This window comes from Siphateles boraxobius, unplaced genomic scaffold, assembly GCF_051911475.1.
Source record: "Siphateles boraxobius isolate OS27281-9 unplaced genomic scaffold, OSU_SipBor_1 20, whole genome shotgun sequence".
Taxonomy (NCBI): domain Eukaryota; kingdom Metazoa; phylum Chordata; class Actinopteri; order Cypriniformes; family Leuciscidae; genus Siphateles; species Siphateles boraxobius.
This window is the reverse complement of record NW_027508811.1, coordinates 12,675,141-12,700,607: the sequence shown is the minus strand read 5'-3', so window position 1 is coordinate 12,700,607 and position 25,467 is coordinate 12,675,141. Positions and strand designations below refer to the sequence as shown.

The 25,467-nt window shown below is 35.9% G+C and overlaps 2 protein-coding genes across 4 annotated transcripts; one reads left to right on the top strand and one right to left on the bottom strand.

The window, feature by feature from the left end:
• Positions 1 to 469: 469 nt before the first annotated feature.
• nt5c2a (5'-nucleotidase, cytosolic IIa) lies at positions 470 to 19,081 on the bottom strand. Of its 3 annotated transcripts, XM_077236826.1 has the most exons (19): positions 19,027 to 19,081; positions 17,805 to 17,935; positions 16,815 to 16,853; positions 15,085 to 15,158; positions 13,161 to 13,278; positions 12,977 to 13,072; positions 12,608 to 12,699; positions 12,446 to 12,503; positions 12,244 to 12,337; positions 12,079 to 12,132; positions 11,874 to 11,957; positions 11,734 to 11,775; positions 11,238 to 11,345; positions 11,088 to 11,154; positions 10,828 to 10,998; positions 3,751 to 3,802; positions 3,421 to 3,481; positions 2,341 to 2,517; positions 470 to 2,243 (listed from the first exon to the last, which is right to left on the bottom strand). In XM_077236826.1, exons 2-19 carry the CDS (start codon positions 17,903 to 17,905, stop codon positions 2,004 to 2,006), a joined length of 1,728 nt encoding a protein of 575 aa, XP_077092941.1. In that variant the 5' UTR covers positions 17,906 to 17,935; positions 19,027 to 19,081; the 3' UTR covers positions 470 to 2,003. The 3 variants fall into 3 exon arrangements, with proteins under 3 accessions (XP_077092941.1, XP_077092942.1, XP_077092943.1); XM_077236827.1 differs by lacking the exon at positions 16,815 to 16,853 and having other exon boundaries at positions 19,027 to 19,071; XM_077236828.1 differs by lacking the exons at positions 17,805 to 17,935; positions 19,027 to 19,081 and adding an exon at positions 16,970 to 17,055.
• Positions 19,082 to 21,107: 2,026 nt separating this feature from the next.
• Positions 21,108 to 24,331, top strand: inaa (internexin neuronal intermediate filament protein, alpha a). The gene is made up of 3 exons (XM_077236825.1): positions 21,108 to 22,239; positions 23,395 to 23,519; positions 23,620 to 24,331. The coding sequence occupies exons 1-3, from the start codon at positions 21,196 to 21,198 to the stop codon at positions 23,861 to 23,863; spliced, it is 1,413 nt and encodes a 470-aa protein (XP_077092940.1). The 5' UTR covers positions 21,108 to 21,195; the 3' UTR covers positions 23,864 to 24,331.
• The last annotated feature ends 1,136 nt before the right edge of the window (positions 24,332 to 25,467 follow it).

Here is a 25,467-nt window from a genome sequence, read left to right as displayed (position 1 = left end):
TATAGGGCCAGGTTTACCAACAGCTTGCGCCGGTGCAAACCCTCTTTCAGCGTTAAAAAGTCAGGATTTACTAAAGACACAAAGTGAAAAATCATGTGAAAAATTTGCGCTGAAGAGGCGTGGACAGTCATTTTTGTGGCTGACATTTCATATATGCATTTGTAGGAGTTTTCCTATCAGAAGCAAAATTTAAATGAATCATACAAGGGGATTTACTAAGATTTGCATTAGTCAATTTACTGGTATTTGACTTCTCACTCCAATTTGCCCTAGTTAGTCAATCTGGCCCATTACCTGCATTGCAGGCGTACATTTATATTACCATAAAATGGTAAAATTAATTTATGACCCCCCCAAAAAAAGTACCCAGATTTTGAGCATAATACAGGCTTTAGTGAGGACAAATTTTCCAATGTCGTTTTTTGAAGGTGCAAAATACAGATATTGCTGAATGACCACCAGAGAGCGCTGCATGACAGGATCTTTATTCTCTTCATATGCAACAAGCCATCGCACTGAAAACCAATCCTGTGTGTGGCAAACAATGCAAAACGTAACATTAAAAATGAATGAAATCTGAGTTGAAAGCTTTCTTTCGTATTTCTACATTTAAACTACATTAATATCTAATTCTTCCACAATGTCTGTCATGACAGTTTGCTTTACAGTAAATAATGGCAAACTAAACAAACATAAAAATCATGCAAAAACATGACACAATAGTAAAAGAAAACTATTTTAAAAACAGGGATTCACAGGCCTTGGGCACAAACAAATCAAAAAATTTGAAACAATAAAAGGCACAGATGAATCAAAAATACCACCCCCACTACAGCAGATTTAACCTGAATAGAAAAGCCTAAAAATAAACATGGAGGGGTGTTTGATTAGGTTAAAGGAAACTCAAATATCTCACTATTACACAATACAGTCACAAAATCAATCATCTTCAACAGCTACTGTGAATTTAAATGAAAGACATTGATTAAATCATCCCTTTACAGATTACACTGGCATGATGGCCCTCATCTTTCAGTCCAAATTCAGCAGTACTGTTCAAAAATAAACCAATACAGTTGTAAATATAGGAGCGCACATGTTAAAGTATTCCAAAGCAACACGGATCCATCATGAATTCCCTTTTTGATTTAAAACAATAACAAAAGACTTAACCACTTCTAATGTTGATCAGAACACCATGAAAGTCAAAAACAAAGTTTCGGGATCTGGACTGTTACTGTACAGGTTACAAATGTTCATTACGTCAGAGTGTGATTCATGGATGAGCTCTGCCAACTGTCAAAAAGCTAACCGTTACACTAATATCAAACAAAATGATTTATACAAAACAAAATATATCTGGTTGAATTAACAGTAGATCATTCAGTGGATATAAAAATAGTAAATAATGAATCTAAGCTCTAGATTCAAGGTTTAATAACACAGGCGAGAGCATTAGACGTTTCAGTGTTGTCTTCATCTTCCAGTTATTATACTTTAGTTCCTGTATCTTACTTTGAATAAATTGGCAACGGTTTGCATGCGTTCCATTTTTGATCGAATAATATGACCAGTTTTGAAATGAAAGATGGCGATGTTAGAGCGCTTGAACAGGCAGTCAGACAGATACTGAGCAAGGTGTATTGTTGGTGTGACATTTCCCAGCATGCTACATGGCTCATCTCCAAAGTTTGAAGGCAGTCTACAATACGTCATGGAGTATTCATGCTATTTTCTCAAGCTTAGGTCAGTGATGTACCTTGAAACTGTTATGTTACTGTTAAACTGATTCTGTAATTCAGTTTAAACAGGAATCTGTCCTTTCATTTTTTTCAATGCATTTTAAAGTGAGGCCATCAGTAAATCTCATTCAAAAATAAGACTCTCATCAAACCTTTAACTCTAAAATATGTAATACGTTTCGTAAGAAATAATCATCGTCTCTTATATCTCTACAAAATATATGGCTGAGTGTGAATGCAATGCTCATACTCGTCACAGGCTTATTCTTCCTCCTCCTCTTCCTCCTCCTCATCATCATCCTCATCGTGACAGTGTGTGATCTCCTGTGGCGTCTGAGGGAAGAGGTGTGGAGGGTTGATCTCGCTTATGGAACGGGTCAGCTGGTGTCTCTTGCACTCGAGGTCTCTGAAGTCGTTGGAGTGGCGGTTGCGCGTGGCCATGGGCGACTCCGTGTCGTTAATGTCCACGTGAGCGTGCTCCACGGTCGACTCGTGAGGCATCTGATTGTAAACCACAGACAAAAAAAATGTCTCCTAAAGGTTTCTTGACTTTTATGACCAATGTATCAACTGTAGACATTGTGTTTATTGAGCTTACCAGGACGTGGGCGGCTCTGAACAGGTAGCTGAAGGGGTAGTACAGGAGATTGATGAAGGACGCAGCGTACAGGTCAGCGTAACGCATCACTTGAGACGCGAATAGAGTCTGACGAGAGCCACTGCGGAAAAGACTTCCCATCATCCCATAGCACATGTCCATGTCATGGGTCACTTTCTGAGAAAATCAGAGAAACAGAAACAGCACGGTAGTGAGTTTGATTTAGGTAATGGTCAGTACGATTTTTTTTTTTTTTTTTTTTTTTAATATTACTTTTATTCAGCAAGGATGCAATAAATTGATCATAATCGACAGTGGAAACATGTATAATGTTATTTCTATTGAAGTAAATGCTGTTCTTTTAAACTGTCTGTTTACCAAAGAATTCTGAAAAAAAAATGTTTAGCACGGTTTCCACAAAAATATTAAGCAGCGCAACTGTTTATTATAATTATTATTATCATCACAACATTGATAATAAAAAATGTTTCTTGAGCAGCAAATCGGCATATTAGAATGATTTCTGAAGGATCATGTGACACTGAAGTAATGATGCTGAAAATTCTGCTATCACAGGAATACATCATATTTTAAAAACAATTAAAATAGAAAACAGTTATTTTAAATTATAATAATATTTCACTGTATTTTAGATCAAATAAATTCAGCCTGGGTGAACATGAGAGATTTCTTTCAACATATTCAATTTCAACATTTCAACAAAAACATATTTCACTTTTTGCTCCATATTAAAATATGATTAGTGTCATTAGGACTTCAAAAAAAACGAAATCTGGCATCCAAAAAAGAAAATTCCATCAAAATAAATATTTTTGTTAAAAATATTGTGATTATATTATTTAATGCGCTCCATTTGTTTGCTGCACATACCATTCTATAAAGTATTTGTCTCTCATGCACCTTTTTAAAAATGGATGCTTTGAAACTTTCATGCACATTTCCACATTATAAATGTGGAAAGCCCTGAACATTTTTTTTCTCATGAAAATTGATTTTTCACAACAGTAACAGGATTGTCAGTGCACAGCGTACTGCTTCCTTTTGTATAAAGAAATATACCTTAATCCTCCTCTGAAGAGAGCTGATGTCGGGTCTCTCATTGCTGCTGCTGTCCAAATGCCTGTAAACAAAAAAAAGAAATAATGGAGAAAAATGGCAGGGGAAACAGAGAGATGTAGAGTGAGAATGGTGTCAAAGGAGTTAAATGTAATTGAATCCATGAACTGCCAGTCTTTAAATAGAAAAGAATGCGCACCCCTTTATCTGCATGTGAAATGGCTGCAGACAGCAGGGAGGGAGCGTCGTGTCCTCCTCTGGCTACACGAGTGCATGAATGCCAGCACACACGAGCACTGGAGCACTGAGCAAGAGTTCATGGATGATACTTACTTGTAGAGCTCTGCCAGGAAAATGTCCAGACTCTGTAGTTCCTCAAACAGTGCTGCAAAACAAAGAGAGAGAACTCAGTGAACTATGTACATCTGCATCCACACCCCCAATTATTATTTCATTAAAATAATAAAGAAATATCTTACTTTCGCAGTAATACACTATTGTACTATTAAAAAAAGTGTTTAATAATAATATATTATAATGCAATATGGTATAACGAAATAGATTTGCTATTATTATAATTTTTTTATTATTAACAATAATAATTATAATTCAATTAATGTCAATAAAAGAATTCATAGATTTGTTATTATTATTATTAATAATAATTATTATAATCATTATTTTTTTATTTGACAGAATAGCAGAAAAATTCACTATAATGCAACTGGACAACTGGTGAAACTCGTGCACAAGTTCGTCATCTAACTTTCCCCTAACCTGATCCTCTAACGTTCACCTAAAGTTATCCTCCAATATCATATAACGGTCCTGTTTAACCCTAACTGGAATAAACTGTATACAGAAAGGGAGCAGAGAATGTGACCGAGCATGAAGCTGTCCATAACTTGGGTCTAGCGCGAGTTTAAGGACCGTCACAAACACTCCCGTTTTGTAGTATATAAGTATTGTCAAACAAAATGGAGGCTAGCTAGGCTAGACCCTCCCTCCTCCTCATCCGCGCACTAACCCCCCCAAACCCTTGTCGGTTATTGGCTGGAACAGTTTGTTATGTTTCGTGGTGCGGGTTAGCCCAGTTTGTTTTTGTTGCCTTTGTGTAGCCTGGGGTGTCTGCAGACCACGTTTTTTTACAATGTGTTCAGGGGACAGGCAGCTAGCGGATAGTGAGGAGATGTTTGCTGTATGTGACAAAAAATATTTTGGCCTAAAAAACACGTGACATCGCCAGTGTTTGGCAAGCTACTTAGAAAATGTAGTGAGCTAAGCTAGCAGTTACTCTACATTAAATGTAGCTTCACTACAATGAAGCTACCACCCTGGGAAATGTAGCAAGCTAAGCTACAGCAATTTGGCAAAAGTAGTTTACTACATCTAAAGCTACTTTTTTTAATTAAATTTTTATATAATAACCAACTTAATTACAAGTCAATGCTCAATCTCAGTGATCAATAAAATTGTCAGTCAAACATATAGGCAGGCATAATTTGTCAGTTCAATCGTTTATTGAACGATTTATTGGCCAAAAAAAAAAAAACATAACTATATAAAACCATATAACTATATACAACTATAACAAAACCAGGTGTCAAAAGTGTGTGCATCTTTTTCTATTTCTCACGTGTCAGCCCAAGGATTGATACTGGTACGTGATGTTACACCATACGGAGCAGAAGGTGGTGGTAATGCACCAAAAAGCTGGTTTGTAGGGCCCTATGAAATCCGTTTTATTTTTTCCCACATTCCAAATTCAGTTTTATTTTGTTTCAATTTTTCTGGACTCCCATTTTAATGGTTAAATAACATTTTAGTAATCAAAAACATGTAATTAGTTGAAATCATGAAACGTATATAATTTAACAATAATTTATTAACATTTTTAAATAAATTAAATTTTACGGGCTCTGTAAAATAGTTTTTTTTATGGTTTAAATTGTAATGACCAATTATTTAAAATGTAGGCCTAATTATTTAAGCAAAACTTTCTTCAAAGGTTAAAACCAACCTTTTATTTTGACAGGTTGCCATGTAAGCTAGACCTTTGAGTCTGTTTTTTTTTTTTGATATGACGATAGTTTTTCTCAAATCAAGCTAAAATGCTGCTAAAGTGACTCTCAGAGCGGCTGTGTAGATGAAGTTCATCGATCCATCAAGGCGGGCGTACACGGTGAGAATTCTGACGGTCGGAAGATCGTAAGTCCACGCACACTTTACGAGTGAGTTTATCCGAAAATCGTACGGAAGCAGTGATATACGGCACGATTTTACGACCTGCTGAATTCCAAAGAAATCGCACGAAGTTCCGCCCCAAAAACTCTCTCATAAATGCATATAAAATATTGATACAAGCCGTGATTATTTTGCTACATATATAGGCTCGTTTTCAGCACCGGGAACAGACGTCCGGTCACCCTTGTGTGATATTTATGTGTGTGTGTGTGTGTGTGTGTGTGTGTGAATGGGTTAAAAAACTTAAAAACTTTCAAGCTCTCTGAATGATTAATTAGCCGTTTAAACCACCTCATCATGTGAGTGTTTGCAATTCATTTTGCTGCGAGAAGCTAGCGCAGTGAACGGGGCTTGAGTGAGCTTGAGCGCGTTGTGAGTCAGGGCGCGGGTGCCAGATCCCGTGTTGCCAGATCCACATAATGGAAAGGTGACAGTAGTATTCTGGACTTGATTTTTGGATTAATGTCACAGTTTAGGAAGTTATTAAAGTGGTTCGTGATATATTAATCTTATTTCCAAAACACAAGCTTTGAACTTATTTCGGATTTTTGTAATTTCTTTGTTTTAGTTTGTTTTTGCTTGTTTTTCGTAGCAATATCTGGCAACATTGTTCTGTCGGCATTAATAAAAAAAAGATTAGGCTGTAGACAAACTGTAATTGCTGTTAGGAAGATACAAACGCAATGATCATCGTGACGTGTAAGAATCTGTAAGAAATGTATAACACTATCAAAAACAATAGCATAATCCAGATCTGTATGTTACAGAATGAAATATGCCAAATACTGGCCAGCAGGAACACGGCAGATGCTGTTTAGTTAACCTTTCACAAAGTCATCATAAAAACATTAATTGAAGCAGTGTTTCTTGTAGTCCACACCATTTTCGTCTTTCTTCTGTGGATTTTCTCAGCTCCTGATTGGTCAAATTCAGATAGATCGGCAAATCAGCTCATTCAACCGCACAAACCTCACGAATGCAAGCCGACAGCTCCCGAACTTTTTCAACATGCTTAAAAATTATCGGGAGGTCGAGAGGTGCTCGGCTCGGCTCGTATCTTCCTCGCACACGATACGAGCCGCGACATGCGAGCATAACCGATTTACACGCGATTTCTCCAGAGTGAAAAAAATCATCTGCGAGCTCGTAAAACAGCAAAAGATCGCACCGTGTACGCCCGCCATTACTGAAAACATCGCAAGCGTCATGGGTGCTTCAGTGTGTGATAAATGAATCCGCGCGTCTGAGCCATTCATTCACAGAGACACGCAGAACATGCATGATTCCTTTTTAAATAGTCTTTAAGCGGTTTAATATTCATAGACACTCGTCTATATCACGATTTTATTTAAGTTTACTTACCTTCTTTTCATCCAAGATCTGACAAATTCCGTGAAATTCCGCGTTATACAGTAAATTTCGTTTTTATGCATGAATATCGCGATTCAGTCCATGATTTCCGTATTGCTGTAATGAAATCATATGGCCCTATGGTTGCCAACCACCGTAAAACAAGAAGAAGAAGTCACCGTCACTAACTGATCCAGCATCAGTGATACTTAGCAGTTGTATTTCCGATTTGAGCTTGAGCTTTAGAAATTCTTGGGAAAATGTAACGTTAGCTTATGTGGACGTTACATAACTTAATCAAAAGTTATGGCACGATTTTACGACCTGCTGAATTCCAAAGAAATCGCACGAAGTTCCGCCCCAAAAACTCTCTCATAACTGCATATAAAATATTGATACAAGCCGTGATTATTTTGCTACATATATAGGCTCGTTTTCAGCACCGGGAACAGACGTCCGGTCACCCTTGTGTGATATTTATGTGTGTGTGTGTGTGTGTGTGTGTGTGTGTGTGTGTGTGTGTGTGTGTGTGTGTGTGTGTGTGTGTGAATGGGTTAAAAAACTTAAAAACATTCAAAAATAAAATTTCAAGCTCTCTGAATGATTAATTAGCCGTTTAAACCACCTCATCATGTGAGTGTTTGCAATTCATTTTGCTGCGAGAAGCTAGCGCAGTGAACGGGGCTTGAGTGAGCTTGAGCGCGTTGTGAGTCAGGGCGCGGGTGCCAGATCCCGTGTTGCCAGATCCACATAATGGAAAGGTGACAGTAGTATTCTGGACTTGATTTTTGGATTAATGTCACAGTTTAGGAAGTTATTAAAGTGGTTCGTGATATATTAATCTTATTTATCTAATTTTTAATTTTTTATCTAATTTTTAATTTATATCTAATATTTATCTATTTATCTAATCCGCACTACTTAATCAAAAAAAGAGCTTCGCAACTGAAAAGCTATTTGATTCAGAAAACAGCGACACTACCACCACGCCACTGAGGAATGTAGTTAAACTAGTAGCGTCACTACTTGTAGCGACGCTAGAGCTTAGATCGGGCCCAAAAATTCAAGCCCGACCCGACCCGAGCCAGTGCACGTTGTGTCCGAGCCCGGCCCGGCCCGACACATAAACTGTAATTATGAGCCCGAGCCCGATTTAAACCCGACCATTTTTAATACGTGGATCATTTAATACATTTTTAATACGTGGGTAGCAATTTTATATATACAGGTCCTTCTAAGTTCATTATTTTCCATGTAATGTAAATTTGTAAATTTTCCATGTAATGATAAAAATTAAACTTTCATATATTTTAGATTCATTGCACACCAACTGAAATATTTCAGGTCTTTTATTATTTTAATGCTGATGATTTTGGCATACAGCTCATGAAAACCCAAAATTCCTATCTAAAAAAATTAGCATATCATGAAAAGGGTCTCTAAACGAGCTATTAACCTAATCATCTGAATCAACTAATTAATTCTAAACACCTGCAAAAGATTCCTGAGGCTTTTAAAAACTCCCAGCCTGTTTCATTACTCAAAACCGCAATCATGGTTAAGACTGCCGACCTGACTGCTGTCCAGAAGGCCATCATTGACACCCTCAAGCAAGAGGGTAAGACACAGAAAGAAATTTCTGAACAAATAGGCTTTTCCCAGAGTGCTGTATCAAGGCACATCAGTGGGAAGTCTGTGGGAAGGAAAAAGTGTGGCAAAAAACGCTGCACAACGAGAAGAGGTGACCGGACCCTGAGGAAGATTGTGGAGAAGGACCGATTCCAGACCTTGGGGGACCTGCGGAAGCAGTGGACTGAGTCTGGAGTAGAAACATCCAGAGCCACCGTGCACAGGCGTGTGCAGGAAATGGGCTACAGGTGCCGCATTCCCCAGGTCAAGCCACTTTTGAACCAGAAACAGCGGCAGAAGCGCCTGACCTGGGCTACAGAGAAGCAGCACTGGACTGTTGCTCAGTGGTCCAAAGTACTTTTTTCGGATGAAAGCAAATTTTGATGGAAGACTGGGGAGAAGGAAATGCCCAAATGCCTGAAGTCCAGTGTCAAGTACCCACAGTCAGTGATGGTCTGGGGTGCCATGTCAGCTGCTGGTGTTGGTTCACTGTGTTTTATCAAGGGCAGGGTCAATGCAGCTAGCTATCAGGAGATTTTGGAGCACTTCATGCTTCCATCTGCTGAAAAGCTTTATGGAGATGAAGATTTCATTTTTCAGCACGACCTGGCACCTGCTCACAGTGCCAAAACCACTGGTAAATGGTTTACTGACCATGGTATTACTGTGCTCAATTGGCCTGCCATAGAGAATCTGTGGGATATTGTGAAGAGAAAGTTGAGAGATGCAAGACCCAACACTCTGGATGAGCTGAAGGCCGCTATCGAAGCATCCTGGGCCTCCATAACACCTCAGTAGTGCCACAGGCTGATTGCCTCCATGCCACGCCGCATTGAAGCAGTCATTTCTGCAAAAGGATTCCCGACCAAGTATTGAGTGCATAACTGAACATAATTATTTGAAGGTTGACTTTTTTGTATTAAAAACACTTATTTTATTGGTCGGATGAAATATGCTAATTTTTTGAGATAGGAATTTTGGGTTTTCATGAGCTGTATGCGAAAATCATCAATATTAAAACAATAAAAGACCTGAAATATTTCAGTTGGTGTGCAATGAATCTAAAATATATGAAAGTTTAATTTTTATCATTACATTATGGAAAATAATGAACTTTTATCACAATATGCTAATTTTTTGAGAAGGAGCTGTATATATATATATATATATATATATATATTATATACATACTATTAATAAATGTGCAAAAATTGGCCACTTAATATTTAATATTCAATTATTTTAATTATCACAATGATAGTTTTAATTTTACTAAATTGAACAAGCACAACATTCAGCATTTATTCAAATATTCTTAAAGATGTTATTTCGACATATTATATATACATATTATAATGTTATTTCGACATATGTGTGCGTGCAACAAGCAAGATGTGAATTTGTAAATTCGGTGACAAGCGTGCCGAGAATTGATTTAATTGTATGATGAGATGCTCCAGTTCACGTGCTATGGTGAACGCGGCTCGCCGGCGCCTCCATGTCATGATTATTGTCTGCTATATTTGCTTCTTATTTATGAATTCAGGCAATTGGTTGATGAAAAATTTATTAAAATTAAGATACAATTTATACAAATGAAATTCACTTTAAAGAAAGGCTTTCTACAAAACAAAACATAATGAATGGTCAAAATCATGCCTGAACCACTCCATGTCTCCTGATATTGCGCATCCTCCCATCTACTCTGTTCACTTTCATAATCAACATAGATGGGAAAAAATAACATTATAATATTTTAATAATTATGAAACTAAACGCACTTATTTAACGGCTACAACACGTACACCTTTAAAAACACCTTTAAAATCACGGAAGACGTGCGACATGAATCTCTTATATCGAATCTGCACTTTGTTGTTTATGATGGGAGAATTTGTGAGTTTCAGTCAGAATTCAGTCAGAAAGCACACACGCTAAACAAAACCCTTCATATCATAGTTTTTTTTTTTTATGTCTGCATAGTTTTTAAATATGTTTAACTTCAGTTTTAGCTATTTTAGTACATCAAGTTAAACAAAATAAAAATGTAGCTTTGGCAAATAGCAACAATAAAATAATAAATAAAAATATTAAACTTATTTTATTTTATTTAACATTTATTTGATTTCAAGTAGCAACATTATTTTAATGATTATAGTTTTAGTGAACTATAATAAAATGACTCACAGCTCTTGTCGGTCCATACGTGCAGCTCCTGAGCCAGCTCAGGAATGACCAGGAACGTTCTCCAGCCCTGGCGCTTCTTAGACTTCAGGATGTCTCCGAAAATGTGGTCACCGATGTACAGGATTTCCTTTCCTTTTGCTCCCAATAGGTCACAAACTATATCTGAGGAACCTGAGAAGGAAAAATAAACTAATTTAATCAGGCAGTTCAGACAAGAACTGTTAAATAAATATGAAAAATGACATTCATTTTTATCTTACCACCAGAATACACTATGCCATGCTGCAAGGGACCAGTGTATGTCCCGATCTTCAATCTCCCAGTGGTCTACAGGACAGAGACATGGCTGAATCAATCACAGGAACAAGTTCATTACAGGAATCTACTCAAGTGAGTCTAGTGGAGCTTACCGTGTCTACTTGTCTGAGCACTGTGCCCTCTCCAAAAAACATTGGCTTCCTGGCATCCACCAGAATAAGGTCAAAGTAGGACTGCCAGGGCTGATGGGGTGTAACTGCCTGTAATAAAGAAATAATACATTCAATCTGTCACTGTCGTGTATGCAATAAAACCTCAACACAATGAGTTCTTATATGGCCCCTGATACTCGTCTTTATGTTCATATTCCCTTTCAAATATTTTTTTTAATAATAAAAAAAATATTTGTTAATAGCACATTTTTTTATGAAAAATCTGAAAAAAAAAATTATGGTGTTACAGACACATCATAACCGGCGAATGGACCCTGCCCATGAATGTGAGGGGGTTTTTCTACACAAATGATATGTGAAATGTGTACTGTTCTTTGTCACTGGACATTTTCATTGGGGATCTGAGGCAAATAAAAACAACAAAGTACCACTGGTATGCTAGTGTACCTATATGAGAAACAAAAACAACACTTACTTTTGGACCATGTGGAAAATCAAACAAGTATGTCATGATTTTCTGAAAGATAAAAGGAGAGGAAATTATCATTTCTAATGAAAATCCAACATATTTTGTCACATCTTAAATGATGAATGTTAGATGGTTGATGAACTCACATCTGTGTACTTGTAGTCACTGTTGGTAACAAGGAACACTTTGGAAACTTCATTCATTCGGCTTAAAAGCAATGGCAATTTTGCCTAGATGAAGACAACAAAAACGATATGTAAACAAAAAATTACTACACCAGTAAACTATAAACTATACTTTAAATAAAGCTACATAAGGTAACAAAAAATGCTGGTCTGCAAGTGGACTTACATCCTTGACCACATATTTCTCCAGGTTTTCAACCGTTTTCACCTTTAGTGAGCCCTAAAATATCACACAGAAGTGATTATTCAAAGTATGACATTCAAATGGAGTCCAGAAAGGGGTTTCTTTTTTAAATAAATGAATATTTTGAAAGCTAAAAATAGCCTTTACCTTGAAATGGACCCAATCCACAGCATCTCTGACATCCTGGAACATGCTCTTGTAGGACATGAAAAGATCTCCATCTTTAAAGCCCATTTCACAACTGAGGAGGCAAAAAAGTAGTAGATAAAAAATGGCAATTCAGATAATCTACGGCATGCACATTCCAGAGTAGCAACAGAAGCATTAAAATGAGGGCACAAAAACAAACCTTGTATATCTGGAGCAACTAGTGAAGAAGTCAACCAGGCAGGCAAAGAGGTATGTCTCTAATAATGCAGAAAAACAAACAATGTTAACTTAATAGACTACATAGACTATAGATTCTATATATTCTTTTGCTTTTTGATATTAGTTGATACAAGATTTTGACCTGGTAGGTTGAAGAGTGTGTTGAGGATGTAGAATCGCTCTGTATCTCCACGCTGAATGAACTTGTTTGGGTACAGCTCTCTTATCTCTGGACTAAAACAAAAAATACACAAAACGCTTTTGTGATACATTTTCTGGTGTGACCAAGAAAAGTCTACATGAAATCGCAAGTTACACTATTACATTCCTTAATACACATTTCTTGTCTTATAGGGAATGACGCACCAGTGCATACTTACAAATAAAAAGGGGTTCTAATAAAAAATAAATCCTAGAAATGAAGCTTTTATTATCTGTAGACGAATAAACGCACAAAGGAAGCACCACGCTTCACTAACCAGTAGCTCTTGAATTATGAGTGCTGACTCACCCACGCATGAAGTTAAAACCATGAGCGCACACAAGGATGTTTCCGTATGCATCTACTTTCAGCAGGTTTCCATACATTGTATCAAACACCAAGCCTCTGAAAGATGTAGAAAATGTGAGTGATACAAAACATGCAGTTGAAATACAGAATAGTCGCATGTTGGGAAAAGGAACTTTCAAATAACCTTGTGGGAAATGCAGGGTCATAGACAAAATTTAGCAGCTCTTGTGGGTAACCAATGGAAACCAGTCGCTCCACAGTCAGATCAAAGCCAAGAGATTCATACTCTGGAGACTTATACACTATTAACAGAGGAGAGAACAGAAGCAAGGTTATCTGATAAAGCCCAATACAACACATGAACAAGATGAAAGCAGTAAATGACAGTACATTTCATGTTTTTGAAAGAAGTCTCTTATGCTCACATAGGCTGCCTGCATTAATTCATCAAAAATACAGTACTAAAGGTAATGTTGTGAAATATTATTACAATTTAAAATGTCATTTTCCATTACCTGTTATTTTCAGAATCATTACTTTAGACTTCAGTGTCACATGATCCTACAAAAATCATTCTAATATGATGATTTGGTGCTCAAGAAACGTTTCTTCTTATTAGTATCAATGTTGAAAACAGTTGCGTAGCTTAATATTATTGTGGAAACTGCGATTTATTTTTCAGGATTATTTAAGGAATAAAACGTTCTAAAGAACCGCATTTATTTTAAATAAATACTTTTTGTATTATTATAAATGTCTTTACGGTCACAAAAATATACTTTTCTTTCAAAAAATAAAATCTTACTGACCCCAAATATTTAAACGGTAGTGTATATATTAAAAATAACTGAAAAATTGTATGATTGTTGCCAAATGCTCCAATTTCTTCCTTTGCTGGTAAAAGTATGAAACACTTCTAGAACCCATTTATAATTTCATGTCAAAATGAACTTAAAATATTACAAAAAAAGATCATCATTAGCCTTTCGATCAATCTCATGAAGGACTTTGCCATTTTTTAAATAAACTCTTGGTTGGGAAACCCTGTTTTAGCTCATGGAGCCTCTCATTTCCTATTTTAAAGCAAGCCCTTTTTCACAGCATACTATTTCCATCTTCAATTAGGATGAGTCTATAAATGGATTTGGAATAACTTCCAAGTTGACAAATGAACTGCTTAATTTTCTGTAGAAACAAAAAGGTTTAAGTGAACCTTTTTAAGGACCTGTATAGGCACAAGACAACGACAAAACATTTGTATTAATATGTGCCATTTTTCAAGACACCCCTTTGGCATGAAACCCAACATTAGCCAGATAAGCTAAATGAACATTTCCCCAAAGAAATGACAGACTTCTGCTTGAAAGAGAGGAAGTAAATGTAAACAACATTGATTAAACGCAGTCGACCCTATGGTCAAGCTTCACAAATATCTCAAATTGTCTGTCCTATCATCACACTTTCATTGTTCAACTAAATACCAGAGACTACTTTTAACTAAAGACACTTGGATACTAACCAACATGGAGTCAAAATGGTTGTGCAATAAAACCTATTTGGTGGCCCCTTCAAATGGATACGTTAGATCAAAGTCTGGCTAAAAAAACACTTCTCTTTGCACTTGCAGTGCAAATTCACTGCAAAAGACTAAGCAGCTCACATTTGGTGTTAATATTAGGCTTTGTGCTAAAAAGAACATAAAACTTAAAACTTTCCCTATGAACATTATCACTTGTTTATCATTGCAGACGAATAAACAGGAAGTTGACCAATTAAAAGGACCACACCTCATATATCATGGATGTCAGTGCACCCATCCATCTAACATGTTTACAGCTTTAGGAGGAAGGAATCAAGCATGTGTCCTCAGACATGGGCCAAATGAAGACAAGGGTGCTATTTGCAGAGCCATGACAGACACCACCAAATACATGAGATCAAGAATTAGCTTACAGTACCAGCCTATGGTACTGCCATTTCACAATTCTTTTGAATGCTTTTGAACGGAATTCTTTTGAACGGATTTCACAAATGAGACTGCAAAACAAGGCATGATGCAGACCTCATTCGTCACACATGCAGTTCATAGAAAGACTAGTACTTCTTACCTGCTAGAGTGTAGTCCATATCAAAGCCAAAGCATTTTATCTTCTCCATTGCCAAACTTCTATTGACAAAAACTCTGTGGACATAAAAATTCAAATCAATTTAAGAGTAACGCCATGCATTTTCAATATTCTCTTAGTTGCAAACAGTGTTAAATTCAGCAGACTGTATTATTCTATTGGCTTGAGCACAACCTGTGGGCTGTTCAGCTCTCAGGGAGTTTAGGTTAGTGTAGATAATGATTTACACTGACATAGTGTGACCTGTGAAAGCAATAAATCTGAATTTATGCATTTGGTTAATATACCTATTCCTAGTTCAGCCAACAGCAGCAAAATATGAGATGGAGCAAATGGCAAGGTAATATTCCTTGATTTCCAGTTAAATCAAGTATTTCAGGTGGAAATTAGCAATGATTGACCACTGTTTCACCAAGACACACCAAAAACAAAATGGCACATAAACTAAAATACAATAAAATAAAATCAGGAGAAAACATTATTATAGTCTGCTGTTTAATCTGTTTTACAAATCTGAAAAACAAGTTTTCCTTTTTATTTTTTGATGACAGTGACCACTCATCGGGGTAATAAACTCTACCTTTTACAAAGTTTGATGACTGTATGATTTGTTATGCTTTTGAAAGAAGTCTCACCATTTCCATTTGCATTTCTTTGATCAAAAATAATGCAAAAAAAGAGTAATAATTTGAAATATTATTACAATTTAAAATAACTGCGTTCCATTTTATTATATTATTTATTTCTGTAATAGCAAAGCTGAATTTTTAGCAGTTATTACTCCAGTTTTAAGTGTCACATGATCCTTCGAATCAATCTAATATGCTGATTTGGTGCTCAAGAAACATTTCTGATTATTATCAATGTTTTTAAAACAGTTGTGCTGCTTAATATTTTTGTGGAAACCATAATACATTTTTTAATTAACAGAAAGTTAAAAATAACACCATTTATTTGAAAATCTTTTGTAACAATGCAAGTCTTCAAAATCACTTTTGATTAATTTCATGCATCCTTGCTAAATTAAAATATTAATTTCTTTCAAAAAAAAATTCAGTAGTGTAGCTTTACACTGATATATGAATAATACCAATATATGAAAGGTTGATTCATCACAATTCCTGGCAATCTACCAAAATATTCCCTTATATCTGCATTTGAGAAGCTTTTGTACATTTCATTATGTTAAGAGATAAAAAAAAAAGATTTAAAGCTTGGTACATTTATAAGACTTTGTATTTTAAGTATAAAATATATCTGTTATTGTCTTTGACATTTTAAAATAGTACTATTGTCAGTTGTTTTCTAAATTAAGTTAAAAGCAGTGCACTACAATTCCTTTTATTTTAGTTCCCCTGATGCTACTACATCTTTAACGACTATATATCTGAAGTGAAACATTAAAAAAAGCTGCATTTTACACAAGGAACAAATGAGCGGTTACGTAACAGTGAAATTATGTTAAAAGCTTGAAGGAGGGAGATAAAGCTAGAGGAAGGGAGAATGAACGAATGATTACACAGATTAAAATCCCATCACAGGTCTTCCTATGGACACCTACATACAGTCACAGCACAGTGCAAAAGCATTGATGGTTTTGTTCATCTTATATTTTTAGTGCTGTGCTGTGATGAGTACATTGTAGAAAAACCATCAATTACAAAAGAGATGATCAATCAGCACTGCATGTCAATGACAAAACTTTGGCATACCTCATATAGGGATGACAGTGGGCCAGTTCCTGTGGTAAGCTTTGTAATAAAGGAATAAATGGACTACATATTATAACAGTAATAAAACCAGCTAATACCACCACATAAAGAACTGTGTCCAGATCGCTAATAATTGACAATTCAGGTCTTCTTACCATTAGAATCATTGTGAATTTTTTAATATTGCACTTTGTGACTGCCATGATGTGTCTCTTTTTTCTGCAGAAAACTCCATATAAGTCTGCAAATAAGGATTGCTCTTAAGAAACAACTTTTTTCCTTGACAAACAGTATTTTAGGACCTTTCCAGTATTATGCTGACAGGAAAAATTAAACTGCCAAAGGGCATAATTAAATTTAACCTACTAAAATATGAGATATGAGTATCGGAATGTGAATATAGACTATTACAATGATTGTTTAAAAAAAAAAAATGTAATACTTGAAAATATTCAATAAGTGAGCACAGTCAGAAAACACTTCATTTTTTTAATTCAGAAAAAAAAAAGCTTGCAATATAAAATCCTTTTTAACAACACATGCAAGCTGACATCATTTCAAAAATGAAGTTGATTTTGACAGACAGACATGTATAAACAGATGAAGCAGCACGATGGCACGGCAGCAGTAAACATGCTACTATCCATGTCTGTATCTCTTTTTTTTAAATTAAAACATAATTACAAATCTAAAATTATATTGGACGGACACCAATTTTTCTTCTGTGTACATAAAATAATTGTGAGCATAAAATATCTCAATGTGAATGACCTTCATTATGGACCATAATCTTAACTGGAAGTGAGACCAGCATGTAATTTAAGGTCATTTCACAAACTGCCTGAATTTACTTGTTTTGTCTTGAAACAAGTACATTTAGTTATGACAATGGATTTGTTTTAAAGTCACCAAGAGAATACGTAATCTGATTTGACCTGTATAATGGTCATGGCCTGCAAAGCTGAAGGAATAAGGGAAATGTATTAATACCTGTGATGCACCTCTCTTCTGTACTTCTTCATGGATACACCATCCATGTTGGCTGGAAGGTCTGCATAATTCTGGAGCCGATCACTCCAAGAGGTCGTCATCTTTAACCGTTATAAATCTGAGAACACTTTCTAAAATGCAAATAATGGTTAAAGGTATTTTAATAAATAATAATAATAATAATAATACTAAACTATAATGCAATGAAAACAGACTGGATGATACAATGAATGAATATACACAGCACTTGTTTAGTATCTCAGAGGTTACATTTTCGCCACATTAAATTGTTGCACAACAGCTCAGCCTGGCCCTGCAGATAAGATATGGTATGAAACATTTTAAACAGAATCTCTATTCTAATGCTCCATGTATAATAATCATACTAAGTCAGTGTGACATAATTTCCTGTCTAAAAGATAAACAGCCATGAAAAGGAAGAACCGACGTAAACACAGAAAGCTGCCTGAAACAATGTTTAAATCCATTGCAAAGTACCAGCTTCATGTTTCTTTAAATACCCAATAAAAGGAACTACTGTAGATCAAAAATACATTAATAATCTTTATTTTCTAACTTTAACACTGAAGGACAGCTTCGAAGAAAACACAATATTCTACAACACCGGTAAGTTATGTAACGTAACGTTATTTTTTCCTCAAATACCAAAATTAATGTCATCTTTCTCTACATCCATATTTGGCTGTAATTACAAATAGTGAAGACCATCTATGAAATATATAAATAATAACCCACAAATAATAAAATATGACATAAAAATTTTCAAACAACCATTATGCACATCTTTGTCTTGTATAAGAGACAATGAGCGGATCTCATGCATTTATATAAGACACAAAGGAGCTTTGAATTCAAAGCAATTGCTGTTTCATTCAAATAAAGACTATATTAAATATTCAGACTATTCAGTGTAAAGATTTACCAAGGACTATTAAGCTATAACGTTAAATGTGAGCAGATATTATCTCTTGTTCATGGAGTTCCGTGATGGTAAAGTTAGCACACCAGCTAGCTAAATAACATTCCTTTAGTTTTGATCAACCGGATAACGTTACTACTGTATAAAAGGGAGGTAAATGCTTAACGAATGTGGCTATCACACTTATATACACAGTAATCCTGCAACAGTTTAATGACAGAACTACTAATTATTGAAACGCGTTATATCTCTGCACAGGGTCAGTACGTTAACGTTACTTACCTCACGAAACCAACTGCAGCTGCAGCGCTGCGCTATCTGAAAACTGCGCGTGCGCAGATGATGCATTTCAAAACAACATTAAACGCTAATTTAAATCCAATGTATATGAACACTTCATTGTTGATAGAAAATGTAAGTGTAATAATAGATTCAAATAATAGATTGCATAATCTAATGTAAAATGAATAATAATAATCTAAAAGCAGAGGTGGACAGTAACAAACTGAGGTGGACAGATTGACGTCAGAACTCGATCTGACAGACGTGAGATTTTTATTTATTTTATTTATTTTTGTATTTATGCAATTACAAATATAGAACAAGACACTAATAAACAATACATAATACACAGGGTTACATTCCAACAACATAAAATATATTAAACTAGTTTAAGTGATTGACAGTATTGCAGAGTCTTGACAGACGTGGGATTTTGGTTGGAAATGAAAGTCGGGTTGACGTCAGAACCCGACTGATGTTGGTTTCTAACGTCAACCCGACGTTGGATTCTGACATCAACTTGATTTTCATTTTCAACGTTGGGTTTTGGTCTTCTAAATGCGATTTTTTTCCTTGTTTCGGAGCAAACTAGATAACAGTAAGGCTTACATATTCATACTAAAAGCCAAAATACTTTAAATCGGGCACTATTTGAGGGAACAGCCATTTGGTGGTCCGAAACCATTGTGGACGTAGGACGTTATTGAGTGCACTTATTCAATCTCACATTCTATCCTAGCCTACTGTAACTGTGTTCTAGAAATAAATTTGATATTGATATGAGGGTATAGGGGCAATTTCGGACACAAACAATATCTGATTAACGTGAATATTATTACTAGTCCTTTCGACTAAATACCATCCTTTTATTTTTTTTTTTATTTTTTACCTTGTAGCTAGGATGTCAACACAGAACAACCTTGTTCCTGTCACACAGAACAACCAAAAATATTTATTTTAAAACTATTTATAATAGTCTATTGATAGAGACATCAATAAAACGGAGATAATGTGTATTTTATTGCATATTTAATGCTTATGAAGTTTTCCTAGTAATACGTGTTTAAAAAAAAACAAGCAGAAATCTGTGGAATTCATGCACCTTCACATGCACACTCATCACAGAAAAGATTGGATTGGAAGAGAAATATCGCCATCTTCTGGTGGTCAACTTTAGACCGTGTTGCCAGATTTTTGAAACAAGGCTTTTGATATGATTTGGACTATTCATATCAGGAATCAAGAGCTATATGACAAAAAAAATTGTAATTTTTTTTTTAAATCCTAAATATATATATAAATTAGGAGTAAAAGTTTATTAATTGTGTCATTTAACGTTGTCTAACATTCTTAGGAAATAAATAATTCTTCCTTATTCAGTGGGGGAAAGAATTCAAGCAGGTGGAGGACTGAGGACAATTTACATTTCATTTTTCTTCATTAAAACATTTGTAAAAACGTCTGAAATATTTCATTTGTAACCCTGCTGCCCAGCCTGATCTGTTTTGCTGGTCAAGACGGTTTCCCATCCTTGTTTCTTTGCTGGTTTTAGAAGGCTTTAGTCACTTTTGAATAAGATACGGTGGAAATTAGCTTAAGCCATCTAAAACCACTGGTTTAAGTTTAACAGAGTTAAGAGTAGAATAAAGACAATGATCGTTATTTATTTATTATTGTGTAATTAATGTTTACATTTTGGGTCAGAGGCCAACTAGCTTTAAAAATCCCCCCTTTTCAGCAGTTTTAAATATTGTAAAAAGGTAAAATTGTGTGTCTTTAAAGTAAGTCTGGTTAAAGTGTTGTATCCGTAATGCACAGACTAAAATGACATGGCCATCCAAAACATTTAAGCCAAAAATAAAAACAAGATCTCAAATCAAGAGTAAATGGGCTTAACTGTTGAATTTCTGGTCCATTCAGCACTGCGCAAACCTGGACAGTTCCATCGACACACACAGCTGTTTAAATGGCCAGGCAATCATTTTTATGCGTAAATGTCAAACCTGTTGAAAACGTAACAAAATTAATGTTTTAATGCTCTCGAAAAAGGTTTATTTTCATCTTAACTGTCACCACCAGAGGGAACATGATAGGCTGTTGAATGGGACAGTCCGCCGGGCTATATAATGACAAGCACACCCATTTTAGACTCCTTTAGTTGTGACGAAGATGAATTACGGATCAGATCACTACATGTCCTCGTCCTATAGAAAGATGTTCGGGGAAAACCCTCGTTTTACCGGGTCCACCTCTAGAATGAGCTCCATGTCTTCCAGCGGCTTCAGGTCTCACTCTTTATCCCGTAGCAGCTCCTCACCCGCGGGCTACTACAAGAGATCGGGCCGGTCATCTTCGTTCTCACCGGTCCATTTCGACAGCGTGGATTTCTCTCAAACATCCGTGTTAAACAACGAGTTTAAAATCGTCAGAACCAATGAAAAGGAACAACTTCAGGGACTCAATGACCGTTTCGCGATGTTTATCGAGAAAGTGCGCAATCTGGAGCAGCACAATAAAGTGCTGGAGACCGAGCTCGTGAGTCTGCGCCAGAGGCAGAACGAGCCGTCCAGACTCGCGGACCTCTATCAGCAGGAGATCCGCGATCTGCGAGCTCAGGTGGACGAGATAAACAATGAAAAATCACACATTATCATTGAACGAGACAGTATCGAGGAAGAACTGCAGAAACTTCGAGGGAAATTTGAGGATGAGATGCGAGCGCGCGAGGAGGCAGAGCAGACGCTCAGATCCTACAAGAAAGATGTGGATGATGCCACCATGGTGCGCGTGGACCTGGAGAGAAAGGTCGAGTCCCTCTTGGACGAGATCAATTTTCTGAGGAAGGTGCATGATGAAGAGGTGGTGGAGTTGACTAATATGATCAAGGCAGCCCAGATATCTGTGGAAGTGGAGTTATCCAAGCCTGATCTGACCTCGGCCCTCAAAGAGATCCGTGGGCAGTATGAAACCCTCGCGTCGAAGAACCTTCAGTCTGCTGAGGAATGGTACAAATCAAAGTTTACCAGTCTCAATGAACAGGCCACTAGAACAAACGAGGCCATGAGAGCCACGAGAGAGGAGATCAACGACTACCGGCGACAACTACAGTCCAAAACCATTGAAATTGAAACCTTGCGCGGCACAAACGAATCTCTTGAACGGCAGATCGGCGAGATGGAAGAAGCGCACAATGCCGAGGTCGCAGGTTATCAGGTAAAAATTACATTCATATTGAAGTTGAGCATGTATGAATAAACATAAATGAAAAACAATTGGTTAATAATAATAATAATGAGGAAAAGTTATATCTATCTATCTATCTATCTATCTATCTATCTGTCTATTTATCTATCTGTCTATATATCTTTATCTGAATATCTATTTCAAACAACAATGTAGGCTATTATTCTTGAGAAGTCCCCTTTAATTTGTTGTATTTTTACTTAATTTTACTTATTCAAATGTAACTCATATTTGAATTAGTGAGTCATGCCTAACTCAATGGTTTCTGGAATTTTGTTGACATAATTAACTTTTTTTAAACACAATATTGAGATTTTTAAATGCATTTTAAAAAAAATATAGCCTAAGGGAAGTGTATGTTTTAGGTGCTGTGACTGTTTTGCACCATTTTTAATAACCCCTTTGCCTTCACTAGTTCATTTAAATGGTCCTGCTGTGTGACACATAAAGGTTTAAAAATATAAATAAGTAATTTAATCACCCAATTATTATGAGCTCATGAAAAATGTAAGGAGCTCAGTAAAAATGTTGTTTAAAATAGTTTGAGAGGAATTATACCACATGACACGGCTGAAACTGCTTGAAATACCATGTCAACTGCCCGAGTTCTCTGTCCATGGTGCTGAACTAATCGCACACAATAGGTGGCCGAGGTTAATTCCACTAAGAAGAGTCTCTTGATAAAGAGGATTTTGCAAGGGAGATTTCTGCAAGGTCATGCTCACTTGCTGACAGAAACCTGAAAGATATCTTTAGTAAATACGCTGCCATGTAAATAATCCAATACATTTTGACGTAAGGTTTTTCCCAGACATGATCTATGACCTTTCATCTCTTAAGAGTGAAAGAAGTGCCACTGTAAATCAGATTAGCGTCTCTGAACTTTGTGCCGAGATGGCCAGTCAATGTCAAAAGATAAAGGTTCACATCAGCTTTTAGAAGCAGGATGGTCTAATTTAAGTGCAGAGCTAAATTAAAAACTCAACAGTGAGATGGTTATGTATATGTGAAAAGTGCAAGATGGTTTCATGTAATGCATTTCCTTATGTTTTGTAATTTTATTACAATATTTTTGTGCTTAGGCTAATTTCGCTGTATGTATTTTTTTTCACTTCCATTAACCAGGAAACAATCGGGCAGCTGGACATTGACCTTAGAAATACTAAGAGTGAAATGGCCCGTCACCTCAGAGAGTATCAGGACCTTCTGAATGTCAAGATGGCTTTAGACATCGAAATTGCCGCGTACAGGTAAAGCACCAATGATTCAGTGTTATTGCTCATGGAAAGAACTGATGCATGAGAATGAAAATGAATAATAACTGACCAGTCTTTGTCGATGTCCTCATAGAAAGTTACTGGAGGGTGAAGAAACCCACTTCAGTTCTGGAGTGACTTTCTCCAGCACACCCAGCATCACTTATGGGTATCAGAGCCGCTCTGCTTTCACCTCAACCCGCAATCCCAAAAAAGAGAAAGAGGAGGAGGTACACGGCAAATCCAAGGCAGCAGCCAAGCGTGAGGAAAACACGGAGGAATCCGCTGTGATTAAGAAGGCAGAAAAGAGTGATGCTGTTGATGTTAACTCTAACTAGAATATTACGGTTGTTAAATCTAGCTTCCATAGCAATTTTCCCAGCAGTCTTTTGAGTGTTTAGCACAGCAATCACTGCTATTAGCTGAAAACTGCCACTTGTTGTTTATGGTAATTGGTGACACGTTTAAGAAATTGTTATGGTGATATAATGTTTCAAAAACCATCTCTAAAGTATGTTGGTTTAATACTACAGAACATAGGCCTCAAATATTTACTGTGTGTTTTTTAATTGTAGTTTCAGAGAGTATTTTAGTCCTTTTGATGATGTTAGGACTATAAAAATGAGCCTCAGTATGGAAGGATGGCCAAGATATAGCCAGTATTAACACTGATCAAACGATTGTGGATAAATTCACAATTATTTATGAAAGGTTTGTTGGAAAGCACTATGGCATATTACAAATAAGGGACCAAACCACTTAATTAACTGTAACACATGCCTTAACAATAAAGTCAGTAATTAAAATGTTTGTTCAGCATCACTGATTGTTTCTGTCCCATTGAATGTTACTTTATAGCACTTTATGGATATTTATTCTTAAAACTCACTAAAGACTCAGATTTAGCACATTAACTGCAACTCTTTTACTTTAAGCATAGTGATCTTGATTTTTATCAGGACTTTATGGTTTAAGCCTTTTTAAACAATGTTCTGTTATAGCTACTATACCACTCAAAAGTTTGGGGTTCGGTAAGATTTATTGTCAAAGTCTCATGTTCACTAAGGCTGCATTTATTTAAAATAAATGTATTTAAAAATATAGCAAAAACAGTAATATTGTGAAATATTATTAGAACCTAAAATAACTTCTATTTTAATATATTTCAAAATGTGTTTTATTCCTATGATGGCAAAGCTTATTTTCAGCATCATTACTCCAGTCGTCAGTGTCACATGATCATTCAGAAAACACCATTAACATGCTGATTTGCTGCTGAAGGCACATTTCTTATTATTATCAATGTTGAAAAAAGTGGTGCTGCTTAATATTTTTGTGGAATCCATGATAAATTTTTTTCTGGTTTCTTCGATGAATAGACAGTGAGAAACAAAACTTAAATGTGAAATTTAATTTTTTGTAACATTACAAATCTCTTAAAAGTAATTTGTGATCAATTCAATGGATCCTTGTTGAAAAATGTACTTTAATAAAAAATAAATAAATCCTACTGACCCGAAACTTTTGCTCATATCATCTAAAGTAGCCTGTTCAATAGCAGAAAGCTGATGTCCTATTTAAAGGCTCATGGATTCTTTCTCAGTAAGATAATTTAAAGAAATGACTATATCCTTCACTTGACAAGGCTACTGCTTTGCATTGTTCTGAAGGACTGTCAATCAGTGAAAAATATGCCAGATGCCTTCATGAATCATTGTCCTGTTAAAAAAGTCAGTAAATCCATGTTATAATCACCAAGACAGCCCTGGATCTAAAATTCACACAAGGTAAAAAGTGATATAGGGATGCACTAAATCAGATCATCAAATCATGGTTAATGTTATCTTCCCACTTGTAAAACATTAAAAAAGCGATATCAGATTAACAGTTTTGGACCTGTAAACCTACACACAGAGGTGGACAGTAACACAGTACATTTACT